This window comes from Aquarana catesbeiana, unplaced genomic scaffold, assembly GCF_042186555.1.
Source record: "Aquarana catesbeiana isolate 2022-GZ unplaced genomic scaffold, ASM4218655v1 unanchor229, whole genome shotgun sequence".
In the NCBI taxonomy this organism is placed as follows: Eukaryota; Metazoa; Chordata; class Amphibia; order Anura; family Ranidae; genus Aquarana; species Aquarana catesbeiana.
Window position 1 is genome coordinate 2,431,930 of NW_027362656.1, and position 13,882 is coordinate 2,445,811.

A 13,882-nucleotide genomic window follows, 5' to 3' on the forward strand; every position below is an offset into this window, starting at 1 on the left:
GTTCGTGTCCCATAGACTTTTTAATAGAGTTTGCATGTTCGCTAGAACTTTTTGCCTGTTCAAAATGTTCTGGTGTGAACCCAACCTAGGGAGTGTTCGGCCCATCCCTACAGCTGGCTCTGCTGCTTTCTGCTTCACAGCTGCCTGCCCACTGTGCATGTGCAAGCCACGCTGCCCCTATAACAAAAGGACATGCCAAATGTGGCAGAGGAGGAGGGGAGGACTTAAAGCGGAACTTCCCTTTTTTAAGTGAAATTGAAATAGATCATTCGTTGGGACCGGATGCCAGAGTGAGAGGCGGTGTCAGCGGTCTCCCTCTGGCCTGATGCCTCCGTGTTCATCCGCACCAGCTTGACGGATTAAGCCCAGCCGGAAGCGCTCCTCCTTCTCTCTGCAGGGCTTGGAGCTCGCTTGGCTGCCTGGCTGCCTGGCTCCCCTCAAACCATCTCGTGCCCGTAGGGGCCGCTGGAGCGTCACCGCCACTACCTGGATAGCGGCACCAACGACCCCCACCTTGGAGCGGCGAGGAGAGCGCGAGACGCCGGCCGTGTCTGGGAGGGTTGCCAGGGCGACGGCTTCAACGCTAGCGGCTCCGGCGGTGTCCATTGACAGGGGAACAGGCGACCAGTGCAGAGCGTCCCTGCACTGCCCAGGTAGCTTGGCAGTATCGAGGTACCGAATATAGTATAGGAGGCTGTCTCTGTTTCTCCTCTCTCTTTCTTATTGGGGGCTGGATTGCTGCCTGAAGCTGTGGGCTGAGGCTCAGCAACTCACCTTGCAATCAAAGAGCGGCTTGTCCTCGTGGGGGAGAGGAGCACCCTGCTGGCCAAAACTGATACACACAATTGAAGAAAACCACAGACTGATAAAACAGAATTGCCCATTATACCAGGCTGGGTACTAGTCCTGCATGTAACCAAACACTAGGAAAATATAACTGTGACTGTGCTATTATTCTGACCTGGGAGGAAGAAAGGAGGGGGAAAAAAGGGAAAGAGAAAGAGAAAGGGGGAAGGGAAAGGCTAACTTGAAGAGCCGTTAAAACCCCACAATCGCTCTCCTTCAGGCCATATAACAAACCATGACTAGAAAAAAAGGTGAAGAGCCGCAGCAGCATGAGAACGTCAGTTCTCAAACCACTCGCACATCAAAAGAAAAGGGGAGCCAGGCAGCAGCAGCAGCAGCGGCCAAGTTGGAAAAATTTGCGCACCCCTCGACCCTATCACCATCTAAAAATACCTCCCACCAGCAGGAGAAATCTCATGTGGGGGGCTCTGGGGACAGGAAGAGCTTAGGAAAAGGGCCAACGGTAACACACGCAACAAGAACTGCGAGCAATAAAGGCTCCCCGGGCGAACCTTCAGGCACGGCAACTAGTATTGCCGCCGAGCAAAATATATCTGTAGTGGAGGAGCCAACATTGAAAGATGTCCTATGTGCTGTTAATTCCTGTAAAGCCTCCCTAAGCGAATTGTGCGACCAGCTGAAGGGGTTAAAGGAAGAGTTAATTACAGTAAGCCAGGAATTACAAAGGACAGTTGCTAGAACAACTATACTGGAGGGGAGGATGAGCCAGGTTGAGGATGATCTGGCTCCACTGAAGCAGGAGCTCAAAGCAATGAAAACGCAGGTTGACCTGCATAGGGTTAAGATGGAGGAAATGGAAAACAGGTCCCGCAGGAACAATGTACGGGTGGTCGGTTTACCAGAGCGGTGTGAGGGTCCCTACCCCAAAGAGTTTATGGAGAAGTGGCTTAAGGGAACATTCGGAACAGAAACCTTCTCGCACCTTTTTTCCATCGAAAGAGCCCACAGAGTGCCAACCAGGCCCCCGCCACCAGGAGGATACCCCAGACCAATAATTATGAAATTCCTTAACTATAGGGATAAGGTTACACTGATGCGCAGGGCTAGAGAGAAAGGGGATGTTTTACACAACGGGGCAAAAATTTTTTTCTTCCCCGACTACTCCCCAGACCTGCAGAAACGAAGGGCTGAATTCAGGGACATTAAGCGCAGACTGCGGGACTACAAAGTAGAATATGCCCTATTGTACCCGGCACGCCTGCGCATCACTGCCCTAGGGGCTACCCATTTCTTTGACACGACAGGGGCAATAAAATGGCTCGAAGATAACAAAACGACTTTATAGAGTTAGGGGTTCTGTGGGGCCGGCTGGGCTACCATGTTTTGCTTTGTTTTTTCCTTTTTCTTTTTTTTTTTTTTTTTTTTATTATTATATAGCGGATGGCACGGGGGGGGGGGGCAGGGGGGGGCGTGATGGATGGAAGCACGGATGAAGGATGTGGTTTTTCTAGGTTTATTCACTATAAGTATCGATTTGATGTTTTGGAATTTGGTTGGGGGAGGGGGGGAGGGGGGGAGGAGTTTGGAAGTGTGTCACGATGCACTTGGTCAGTACATGAGTGAGGAGTTTTTTTTTTCTTCTTTTGAATGGTTGGAAGGGAGCAAAAAGGTCACATGCACGACCCTAAGGGCTGGCCTAGCTAGGCAGGAGGGGGGGGCACGAAGGGGGGTGGGGAAAGGGGGAATGGGTCAGGTTGAAGTTGGGGGGGGGGGAGGGGGGTAGGCTAAGTAGAGGGAGGGGAGGGGGGCCCATAATAAATCATGGGGTTAGATATTTTGGGGAACGAAAGGCACACGTATCTAGGGGGAGAAGGTCTACAAAAATAAAGCACACCTGCACATGTTGTACACATTTACAATTAAACAGCACTGGAGGAGGGGGCGGAGTGGTGCCTGGACGCGGGGACCCTCGCCCCCTCACCCTATTTTTCTTTTTCTTTATTTTTAATTTAACCATAGAGACTATGGCAAGTCTAGTAGACACAACTGCACAAATGAACTGCTCTTACCTTTTTGAAGGGTTAGTTTATTTCTTGTTTTCTTTTTTTTTTTTTTTTTCTATTTTTTCTTTTGTTTTTGTAAATGTCATTTAAAACCTTGAAAATAGGTTCGTGGAATATTAGGGGTATGAGCGACCCGGCTAAGAGGGCAGCTGTATTTTTGGTGATGGAAAATTATGATGTCGGACTGGTTTGCCTGCAGGAAACTCACCTCACTAATGAGACTAAACAGTACGTTCGGAATAATAAATTCCAAGAACAGTACCACTCGGTTCACACCTCTTATTCAAGAGGGGTGAGTAACTTGGTGAGGAGAGGTATTTCATTTTCCTGCAGGGAAGCTAGGCTAGACATGTTGGGAAGGTATGTTTTTCTGAGCTGTGTTGTGGAAAATAGACCTCTGGTAATAGCAAATGTTTATATTCCTCCTCCGTTTAAAACAGAGATCATGCTGGATCTGCTGGAGTTTGTGGACGGCATGGAGGGTATCCCTATAATAGCGGTGGGTGATTTTAACGCAGTTTTAGATAGCAGTATGGATCGATTACCCCCTGTGTCCCGCACGGAAAGAGTTTCAGAGGGGCGACTAGCCCAATTGCTCGCAGAAATCGGATGGCACGATCTGTGGAGATCTTATAATCCAAACATCCGGCAGTACTCCTGCCACTCAGGGTCACACTCCACCCTCTCGCGCATAGACATGGCAGTAGGTAACAACGAAGCCCTGCGATTAATAGGAAATATAGAATATAGACCGAGGGGAATATCGGATCATTCACCTCTGACTCTGACTCTAAAATTAAATACCGGAACCAGTCAGAAGAGGTGGACAATAAATCCACTATGGCTGGACCTGATCAGTAATCCAACAGAAATACTCCCCAAGCTAAAAGAGTTTGTAACATTTAACTCAGGTACAGCACCAGTAGGAGTGGTGTGGGACACCCTAAAAGCATATCTTAGAGGACTACTACACCAGCAGGTCGTAATGGCAAAAAAAACATCAAGGGACTGGGAGGTGAGGGCCAGTAGGGAAGCTATGGAAGCAGAAGCACAATTCGTATCAGACCCAACCCCAGAAAAACAGGAGATTTGGCTTAACAAACAACAAGAGTATAAAGAGGTAATCAACAGAAGAATAGAGAACAAGAGACTCTTCCAGAGACAAAATTATTTTGGGGAAGGAGAGAAGGTAGGTCGGACGCTTGCCCTTTTAACTAGGACCAATTTACTCTCACCAACCGTCTCCTCAATTAAAACACCAGCTGGAAGTATCACATCAGACCCAGTTGAGGTATTGGAAATTTTTTCCATATTTTATAGAGACCTGTATAGGTCCCGTCAGGGCTCGAACCAGCACGAGATGGATAGGTTTCTGGAGGGAGTAGATCTGCCCATGCTCTCGGAAAGGGATAGAAGCGAGATGGATTCCCCTCTGATTCTGGAGGAGCTACAAAAGGCAGTCGCAGAACTGTCAGGCCAGAAATCTCCGGGCCCGGATGGCCTACCACTGGAGATTTATAGGAAGTATGGGGAGATCTTGCTCCCGGAGCTCCTAAAAGTGCTAGAGCAGACGACCAGGGATGGTAGGTTGCCCTTATCAATGTCAGAGGCTGATATAGTAGTGATCCCAAAGGAGGGGAAAGATCAATCGGAAGTTTCATCATACAGACCGATATCACTGCTGTGCACAGATGTTAAGATCATCGCAAGAGTGCTGGTATCCAGGCTAAATAAATGTATAGACAAACTGGTGCACTCAGACCAATCGGGATTTATCCCCGGCCGGTCCACCAGTACAAACATCAGAAGAGCTTACCTGAACCTACAGGTACCAACAGAGAATGTGGGATCCAGAGCCATATTGTCTCTGGATGCTGCCAAGGCTTTCGATAGCCTAGAGTGGGAATACCTATGGAGGGTGCTAGAGAGGTTTGGATTTGGTCCTACATTTATCAGCTGGCTAAAAATTCTGTACAATCAGCCAAGGGCAAGGCTCAAGATAAACGGTGAATACTCGGAAAGCTTCCCCCTCGAAAGAGGGACAAGACAGGGATGTCCCTTATCTCCTTTGTTGTTTGTGCTGGCTATGGAACCATTAGCAGGAGCAGTGAGATCATCCACGGAAATACAGGGATTCCAAAGAAAAGGGAGAGAAGAGAGAATAGCACTTTTTGCAGATGATGTCATATTTTTCCTGGGGGACACGACTTCCTCGTTGGAGAAAGTGATGCATTTAGTAGAGGACTTTGGAAAGTTTTCGGGATTAGTTATCAACTGGGAGAAGTCGTCGCTTCTACCGGTAGATTCAGTGGCTATTACTACCCCAACGTGCCTGCCTCACTTGAAGATTACAGAGAAAATGAAATACCTTGGCGTGGTGCTGTCTAAGGACCCCGGTACGTTTATCAAGGACAACTTGATCCCCCTCTTATTAAAATTTAAGAGGAAACGTGACATTTGGAGCAGACTCCCTTTGTCTGTGGCGGGCCGAGCCAATCTGATAAAAATGGTCTGGATGCCGCAACTGTTATACCTACTACATAATTCCCCAGTTTGGATTAGTGGGAAGTGGTTCCAAAAAGATCCAGTCCCTTTTTAGGGAATTAATATGGAAAAAAGGGCAGGCCAGGATCGGCCTACAAAAACTGCAGCGACCCGACACGGAGGGGGGACTGGGGGTCCCACAGCCATTTATGTACTATCTGGCAGCCCAGCTACAACAACTGGGAGGTTGTGCCACTGAGAGAGGGGGAAATAATAATGTTAAAATCATTCTACAGGGGAATCCACACAGTTCACTAGTGGGAGCACTGGAGGCAGACTCGCTACAAGGAGAAATTCCGACATTTAAAATGATCACCAGGGTCTGGCAGGCAGCTAAGAAAACAATGGGGTATAAAGGAATAACAGAACATGCGCCACTATGGAATAATAAGTGTTTGCATGAATTATCAACTGTAGATAGGAATAGATCGTGGGAAAGTTGTGGGATAAACCGGTTGATACAATTATACAAAGGGGATACTTTGAAATCCTTTGAGGACCTAAGACGCGAGTATGGGATGCCAAACCAGGCATTCTATAGTTACCTGCAGATCAGGCACGCTCTTAGCAAACAATTCAGTAGGCAACCCCCAGTATGGTGTAGGACCCCACTCCTACAAACAATAATTAAATCAGAGACTACTAAAGGCTTAATCTCAGAGATATACTCCCAACTAATAAAGAGAGGAAACACGAAGGCAGGCCTATTAGGAGGAAGGGGTAAATGGGCAGCCGACGTGGGGGAGATAACGGACGAGCAATGGGAGAGGATTCTCGAGTTTGGACCAGAGGTATCGGTCTCTCCTTCACCAAAAGTCTCCCACTTGATGCTGCTACACAGATCTTACTATACACCAAAAAGGCTGTTTATGTTTGGCCGTAGAACTAACGAAGAGTGCCCTAGATGCAGAGGAACAGGTGACCTAATTCATATGGTTTGGAGGTGCCCAAAACTAGCAAGGTACTGGACTGAGATTATAAAGAAAATAAACGCTACGTTTAGGGTGAACTTAGTGCTCGACCCCAAAATCTGTGTGCTGGGGTATGCCAGTAGTGCTCTGAGGGATAGAAATACAGCCATAGCGATAGTAAGATGCTTGTTTCAAGCTAGAAAATTAATTGCACAAGCATGGCAATCAAGCACACCTCCAAACCCGGAAGCCTGGGCCGGGACGGTTAACTCCATAATACGGAGTGAAAGGACATTTTACATAAGGCTAGGCAGTTACAAAACGTTCACGAAACTATGGAACCCATGGATCCAAGCAATGCCATCCTCCTTTCCAGTGCTACCTTAGTACTGAGGGCAATCACCCTCTTACTGGGGTAGAGATGGTGCACCATAGCCAGAGACCCGAAGCTGAGGGAGAAAGGGGAGAAGGAATAATAGCTAGACACAAGGTGTGCATCGGAACAATGAGCGTAGGTCAATGGGGGGATGGGGGGATGGGGGGCGGGGGGGGGTTCACTAGTTTGGGTAATTTGGAAAAGGCCTAGGGAAGAAGTCTTCCCGTTTTCACTATGACATATTTTTGTACAATTGTAAATTTTACACACTGAAAATATAAATTAAGAGAAAAGACTGAATGGCCACAATGATGTCACTCGACAAGAGACAAATATGACCATCAATCTGAAAGATGTCTCTGAATCAAGGTAACTGAAGTGGCCAAAAAAAAAAAAAAAAAAAGAAATAGATCATTCAGTAATCCGTTAAATAGAAATAGTTGATCAGTGACATATAGATTTGGTGAATACAGTGTAGGGAGGGGAGAGAAGAGTTGTATAGAATAGAGGTAGGGGAGAGTGGGAAGACCAGCTACATATAGTGGGAGAGAAGTGAGCAGCCCAGCTACATTTAGTGGGAGAGGAGTGGGAAGCCCAGTTACATTTAGTGGGAGAGGAGTGGGAAGCCCAGCTACATATAGTGGGAGAGAATTGAGCAGCCCAGCTACATATAGTAGGAAGCCCAGCTACATATAGTGGGAGAAGAGTGGGAAGCCCAGCTACATATAGTGGAAAGCCCAGCTACATATAGTGGGACAGGATTGGGAAGACCAGCTACATATAGTGGGAGAGGAGTGGGAGGACCAGCTACATATAGTGGGAGAGGAGTGGGAAGACCAGCTACATATAGTGGGAGAGGAGTGGGAGGACCAGCTACATATAGTGGGAGAGGATTGGGAAGCCCAGCTACATATAGTGGAAAGCCCAGCTACATATAGTGGGACAGGATTGGGAAGACCAGCTACATTTAGTGGGAGAGGAGTGGGAAGCCCAGTTATATTTAGTGGGAGAGGAGTGGGAAGCCCAGCTACATATAGTGGGAGAGAATTGAGCAGCCCAGCTACATATAGTGGGAAGCCCAGCTACGTATAGTGGGACAGGAGTGGGAAGGCCAGCTACACATAGTGGGAGAGGAGTGGGAAGACCAGCTACATATAGAGGGAGAGGAGTGGGAAGGCCAGCTACATATAGAGGGAGAGGAGTGGGAAGCCCAGCTACATATAGTGGGAAGCCCAGCTATATATAGTGGGAGAGGAGTGGGAAGCCCAGCTACATTTAGTACACTAAGCTGTGCTGGGAGAAGAAAAAGGCAGAACAGAATACAGCTGGCTGGGAGAGCGATAAGGAGACAACAGGGAAGGTATATAGGCTGGACAGACAAGTGACAGGGTAGATGGGACAGAAGAAGGAGTACAGGAGTGAAGGACTGCAGGGAGACACCAACACACAATCGGAGATATCAGGGAGAAGGATTGGAGCTTGATTGCAGGGAAGGGGGTGGGGGGCATATCTGAGAAGCAGAGTAAGTATGGCAAGAATCTGGAGGGAGGAAGTGAAGAGACACAAAGTTATAATCAGAAGGAAAGATGAACGAGTCACACTGAGAGCAGAGTGGGAATGCAGCTTACATGCAGAGCATTGAGCCGCTCTGTGATAAAATGACAGCAAGCAAACAGAATGTAGCTTAGCGGCTGCAGATGGACATGTTAGCTTTCTGGGCCCCCTCTGGAACACACAGGGCCAGGGCTACGTACAGCAGGGCCAGTGGTACCCCCTTATCAGCGGCTCTGCACACAAGTACTATGAATACATAAAGTGTATGTACTCTATGATATTTGGTTATAGCACAAGATGGCGGCATTGGGTATTATGGGAGAGTGATATTTATCTTTGTATAACACAGAACTGTACAGTAATAATGAAGAAATCTACTGACAATGACAAAAGAAGGAGATCTCATTATATGTCCACAAGATCCTTGAGAATCCAGAATCCCATCACTATCCCCCCACCCCCATCCCTGATCCCTACAAGACACAACACACAGAAGATTCTAGAAGTCACCAAGAAGATGATGGAGCTGCTGACAGGAGAGGTGAGCGGTGCTGGGAATTCTGGGACATTATCCAGTAACAGACAAGGGATGTGTCTGGATGGTGACTGTATCATTGTGTGTGTCAGGTTCCTATAAGATGTCAGGATGTCACTGTCTATTTCTCCATGGAGGAGTGGGAGTATTTAGAAGGACACAAGGATCTCTACAAGGACGTCATGATGGACAATCAGCCACCCCTCACATCACCGGGTAAGAGGAGACTTTATTGTAAAGGAGAGAGCAGTATGGAGGGTCCACTTAGATCCCCCATCATCTGATAAACACACAGAAACAATGTATTCAGTCTCAGGAGATGGGAGGCAGCAGTGTTGGACCTCTGCAACTTGTCTGAACATTTAAGCTTCCACTGATTACTGAATACCAATATTATGGGTCCTGACCATTACACTATATACTCTATGTTGTACATTACATCATTCTGATACTATATAGTCCTATCTGCTGTATCTTATACAATATACTTCTGCTCTCTCCCCACTGCTATATATAAACATAATATGTATTCTCTTTTGTTACACCCATTTTCTACCAGCTGGACATTTTATATCTGATGATCTGATCGGAGCACAGACTTTTACATGTTGATAATAATGTGATAACATCCTCAAACTTTGGAACCTTAAACAGAAAGTTAAAATAAGGGAGGAGTCAATAACCCAATGATGGTGGTCTTAAGGATCAGTCCAGTCTTCATCTTGATTGTTCTCCCCCCATCCTCACTCTCTGACCTCTGGTGGGTCTCAGCCCCACTGTTATAAATGACTAAATAAGAAAGTGCAGTATTTCTTGTGTTGGGAAGATGGCAATGAGTGATAGAGGGGGTGGGGACACTCGTCCTATAATACCTCCTCACTGTCACTCCAAAAAAAGACAGTTCTCGTTGTTTCCTCACTCTCTGACTAAGGTCCATGAATAAAGAAATTAACTGGTAGGAGATCAGAGGACCCATTTACTAGTTACCTTGAGGGTGGAATTGTAAGACAAAGCTGTCTTATGTGGGCCGAGTCCTGGTTTAGGGGAACCAATCTGCTCATGTCTAGTAAAAATCTTTTTATTTCTATTTTAGTAGATGGACGGGAGATGAGGAAAACCTCAGAGGATAGTCTCACTTTGTCTCCAGACTGTAAAGTAGAAGATGAGGACATCACACAGTATAGTCCAGGAGAAAACCCGGCTACCGCAAATGTCCATCTGGCACCACACAGTGTAGATGGACCATCGTATTCCTCTTATCCTGAGGAACCTCAGACTGTGAGGGACAGTACCGTCTTTCCAACAGAGAAGAGGTTTTCCTGTACTGAGTGCGGGAAGGGTTACCATTTTAAATCCCAACTTAAAGTGCATAAAAGATCTCACACGGGGGAGAAGCCATATCCCTGTCCTGAGTGTGGGAAGTGTTTTCCTGTTAAATCAAAACTTAATGAGCATAAGATATCTCATACGGGAGAAAAACCGTATTCCTGTTCTGAGTGTGGAAAATCTTTTTCACGGAGCTCACATCTTTACACACATCAAAAATTGCACACGGGGGAGAAGCCGTATTCCTGTTCTGAGTGCGGGAAATGTTTTGTACAAAAATCACAACTTTTCAAGCATCAGAGGTCTCACACGGGGGAGAAGCCGTATTCCTGTTCTGAGTGTGGGAAATGTTTTTCACGGACCTCTAATCTATACGAACATCAGAGATCTCACACTGGGGAGAAGCCGTATTCCTGTTCTGAGTGCGATAAATGTTTTTCAGTTCAATCCAATCTTGAAAAACATAAGATGTTGCACACTGGGGAGAAGCCATATTCCTGCTCTGAGTGTGGGAAATGTTTTTCACAGAAGTTCAATTTCTACAAACATCAGAGATATCACACAGGAGAGAAGCCATATTCCTGTGCTGGTTGTGGGAAATGTTTTTCAATGAAGTCTGCTCTTTCCATGCATCAGAGATCTCACACAGGGGAGAAGCCGTATTCCTGTCCTGAGTGTGGGAAATGTTTTTCAGTGCAGACCAATCTTTACAGACATCAGAGGTCTCACACAGGTGAGAAGCCATATTCATGTCCTGTTTGCAGGAAATGTTTTTCAATGAAGCCCAATCTTTCCAGACATCAGAGATCTCACACAGGGGAGAAGCCATATTCCTGCCCTGAGTGCGGGAAATGTTTTACACAGAAGTACAGTCTTTACACACATCAGAGGTCTCACACAGGGGAGAAACCTTATTCCTGTCCTGAGTGCAGGAAATGTTTTTCGCAGAAGTCCAATCTTTACACACATCAGAGATCTCACACAGAGAAGAAGCCGTATTCCTGCCCTGAGTGTCAGAAATGTTTTTCAACGAAGTCCAGTTTTTCCAAACATCAGAGATCTCACACGGGGAGAAGCCACTTTCCTGTCCTGAGTGAGGGAATTGTTCCTCACTGAAGTCCTGTCTTCCTGTACATCAGGGATCCCACACAACCCTCGAGGTGTATTAGTGCCTTGAGTGTGGGAAATGTCTTCTATATGAATGTTGCTGGACATCACAGCTCTCATGTGGGGAGGAAGCACACCCTGATATACACCTCAGATATACTCCATGGCTAATCTTCATCATGTAAGAAACAGTTCATAAAGAGATCGGAGATCACCAAAGACATGGATGAAGTGTTGTACCGTGTTAGCCACTGATGGCAGGGGAAAAATAAAAATGGAGTCATTACCTTTCATTGGCTGAGTACATTTTGTGGTGTGAGCTCTCACAAACACTTAGAGGTCTATTTTTTTTTAAAAATTGTTGAACGAATGTGATAAGTTTTGGTCATATTTTTTTCATGTGATCATTGGCTCCATCTAGTGATCCCATCTAGCTCACATTAACCCTTTTACTGCCAGAGCTGTTTTTTGTATTTTTTTTTGTGCACACATGTTAAAATGTACATTTTTGTCATGAAGATTAGCTAGAACCCCTAAACATATATTTTCTAAAAACAGAGTCTCTGGAGAATAAAAGGGTGGTAGTTCAAATTTTTAATGTCGCATGATCTTAGCTCAGTGATTTCTCAAGTGTAAATTTCTGTAAGAAATACATTAAGTGTAATTTTAGAGGACAATTGCAGTTTTTTGATAAAATATAAAAGATGAGGTTGTGCCAAGTAAATAGATACCCAGCATGTCCAGCTTTAAAATTGTGTGTGCTGATGAAATAATGACAAACTTTGGTACTCAATATTTGCCCATAGGTGACGCTTTAAAAGTCTTTCCAGGTCCTCTGTGTAGAGGTAACACAGAATAATGGATGTAGAATGATTGCTCTCACTCCGGCATGCATGGCGTTATGTAATATACCTGTATGTAGTGCAATCAAACTTTTTTCTTATATATGCACCAGCAAAATGTTGCTTATGTTTGTAAGAAGGAACTCCAAGTTTTGGGGTGGGGTTTTAAGTGCTTGGGTGTAACTTTCATTTTCTCACATAACTTTATTACTATCACTTAAGGGACCGATAAACCCCAATATGATAGCATTTTGTTGTGATAGACTACTGATGTCTCATGAAAGAGAACCTATCAGACCCCTCATGTCTCTCCTGCCCTCCACTGAAGATAATGGAGAGCAGATCATGCTCCATTCTTACCCCCTCAATCTCCTCACATATCACAAACTTACTGAGTGACATAACAGTATGGATGCTACACCATTTTCTCAAACTTAATCTTTCTAAAACTGAGCTTGTAATATTTCCTCCTCCCCATGACTTTATCATTAGGATCAACGATACAACCATTGGTCACTCCACACACACCAGGGTGATGGTGTAATCCTAGACTCTGACCTCTCCTTTAGCCCCCACATCCAATAACCTCTGCAAAATTTCCAGAATTTGCCAGTTCCTGACTAACGACACCACAAAACAAATTATTCACTCCTTGGTTATTTTCCGCCTCGACTACTGCAACTCCCTCCTCACTGGCCGACCCTCACACAGGCTATCCCCCCTTCAGTCTGTTATGAATGCTGCTGGTAGACTAATACACCTTACTAACCGATCTGTGACTGCTGCTCCTCTCTGCCAATCGCTTCACTGGCTTCCCCTACCCCACCGTGTAAAATTCAAAATACTAACTGTGACAGACTTAGCCGGGACAGGGGCTTTTGGAGAGGTATGGGAGCAAGCCTCTTACCCACTGACTATGGGCCCTGGCATTTAAGGGAACACTACTTTTTGGAAAGTGTATGGGGTATACGTGGAGTGGTCTTGTTACTTTGGATTCAAGTTCATGTCTTCCCAAGACACACAGACTCTGGGACTCTAAGCCCGGTGTCCATGTTAAGGGCCTAGATGAAAACATTTCCAGCAAGGACTGTTCCACACTATGGGAGTCATAGCAGATGTTGATGTCATCAGCAAGCCACCTGTCTGGGGTTGCCTGCTATAATGTGTTTTTTGCAAGTAGCTCTAGTGTACCTCCTAGGGTCTTTCACCCATTGTTATTTGTGCTAATTAACTCACCTTTTGTCTGTCTGCTAAGCAAACCATTGTGGGTTATGTTTATACTTGTAATCATGTGTATTGTCCAGTACACTGTATTCAGTATTGTAGAAGTCGGCAAATCTGACCTGGAATGAAACCTCTCACTCATCCAGGTGGCTAATTAACATAATGTTTATAGTATATGTCTGTTGTTCTAATTATATTTCTGTGTGCAGTTTGTATCATTAGGGTAATATGACCAGCTGGGGGATATCCTCCAATGGTGTATATATTCTGCGTTAGTTTGTTCAAATAAATGTGTTCCAGCTTTGCAGCCAAACGAGTCCTGCCTAATTTTTGGTTGTAATATGTGGCTATAATATCTGATATCTATTTATCTTCAGACTGGAGGAAGCGGTATATGATGGAAGCAGTCAAGCGGAGTGGGAAGCGATTCTGTTACACTAACCCTTTTCCCCCTACCCTTCCTCTTTCTTTCTCCTTTTTTTAAATTTTTTTTTCACCCACCCTCCCTTTCCCCTTCCCCTCCCTTTCTCCCTGTCCCCTTCCCACTTTCCTTTTCCCCCTTCCTCCCCTTTCCCCAACCCACCCTTTCCCTT

General features: G+C 45.7%; 1 protein-coding gene across 1 annotated transcript in view; it reads left to right on the forward strand.

The window, feature by feature from the left end:
• Positions 1–13,596, forward strand: part of LOC141121749 (uncharacterized) — a 28,680-nt gene extending 15,084 nt beyond the window's left edge. The window contains exons 5-7 of the mRNA XM_073611459.1: positions 8,605–8,796; positions 8,883–9,006; positions 9,884–13,596. Of these exons, the coding sequence (XP_073467560.1) occupies positions 8,605–8,796; positions 8,883–9,006; positions 9,884–11,232 (1,665 nt within the window). The 3' untranslated portion in view covers positions 11,233–13,596. The remainder of the gene's footprint in view (positions 1–8,604; positions 8,797–8,882; positions 9,007–9,883) is intronic.
• Positions 13,597–13,882: the final 286 nt, after the last annotated feature.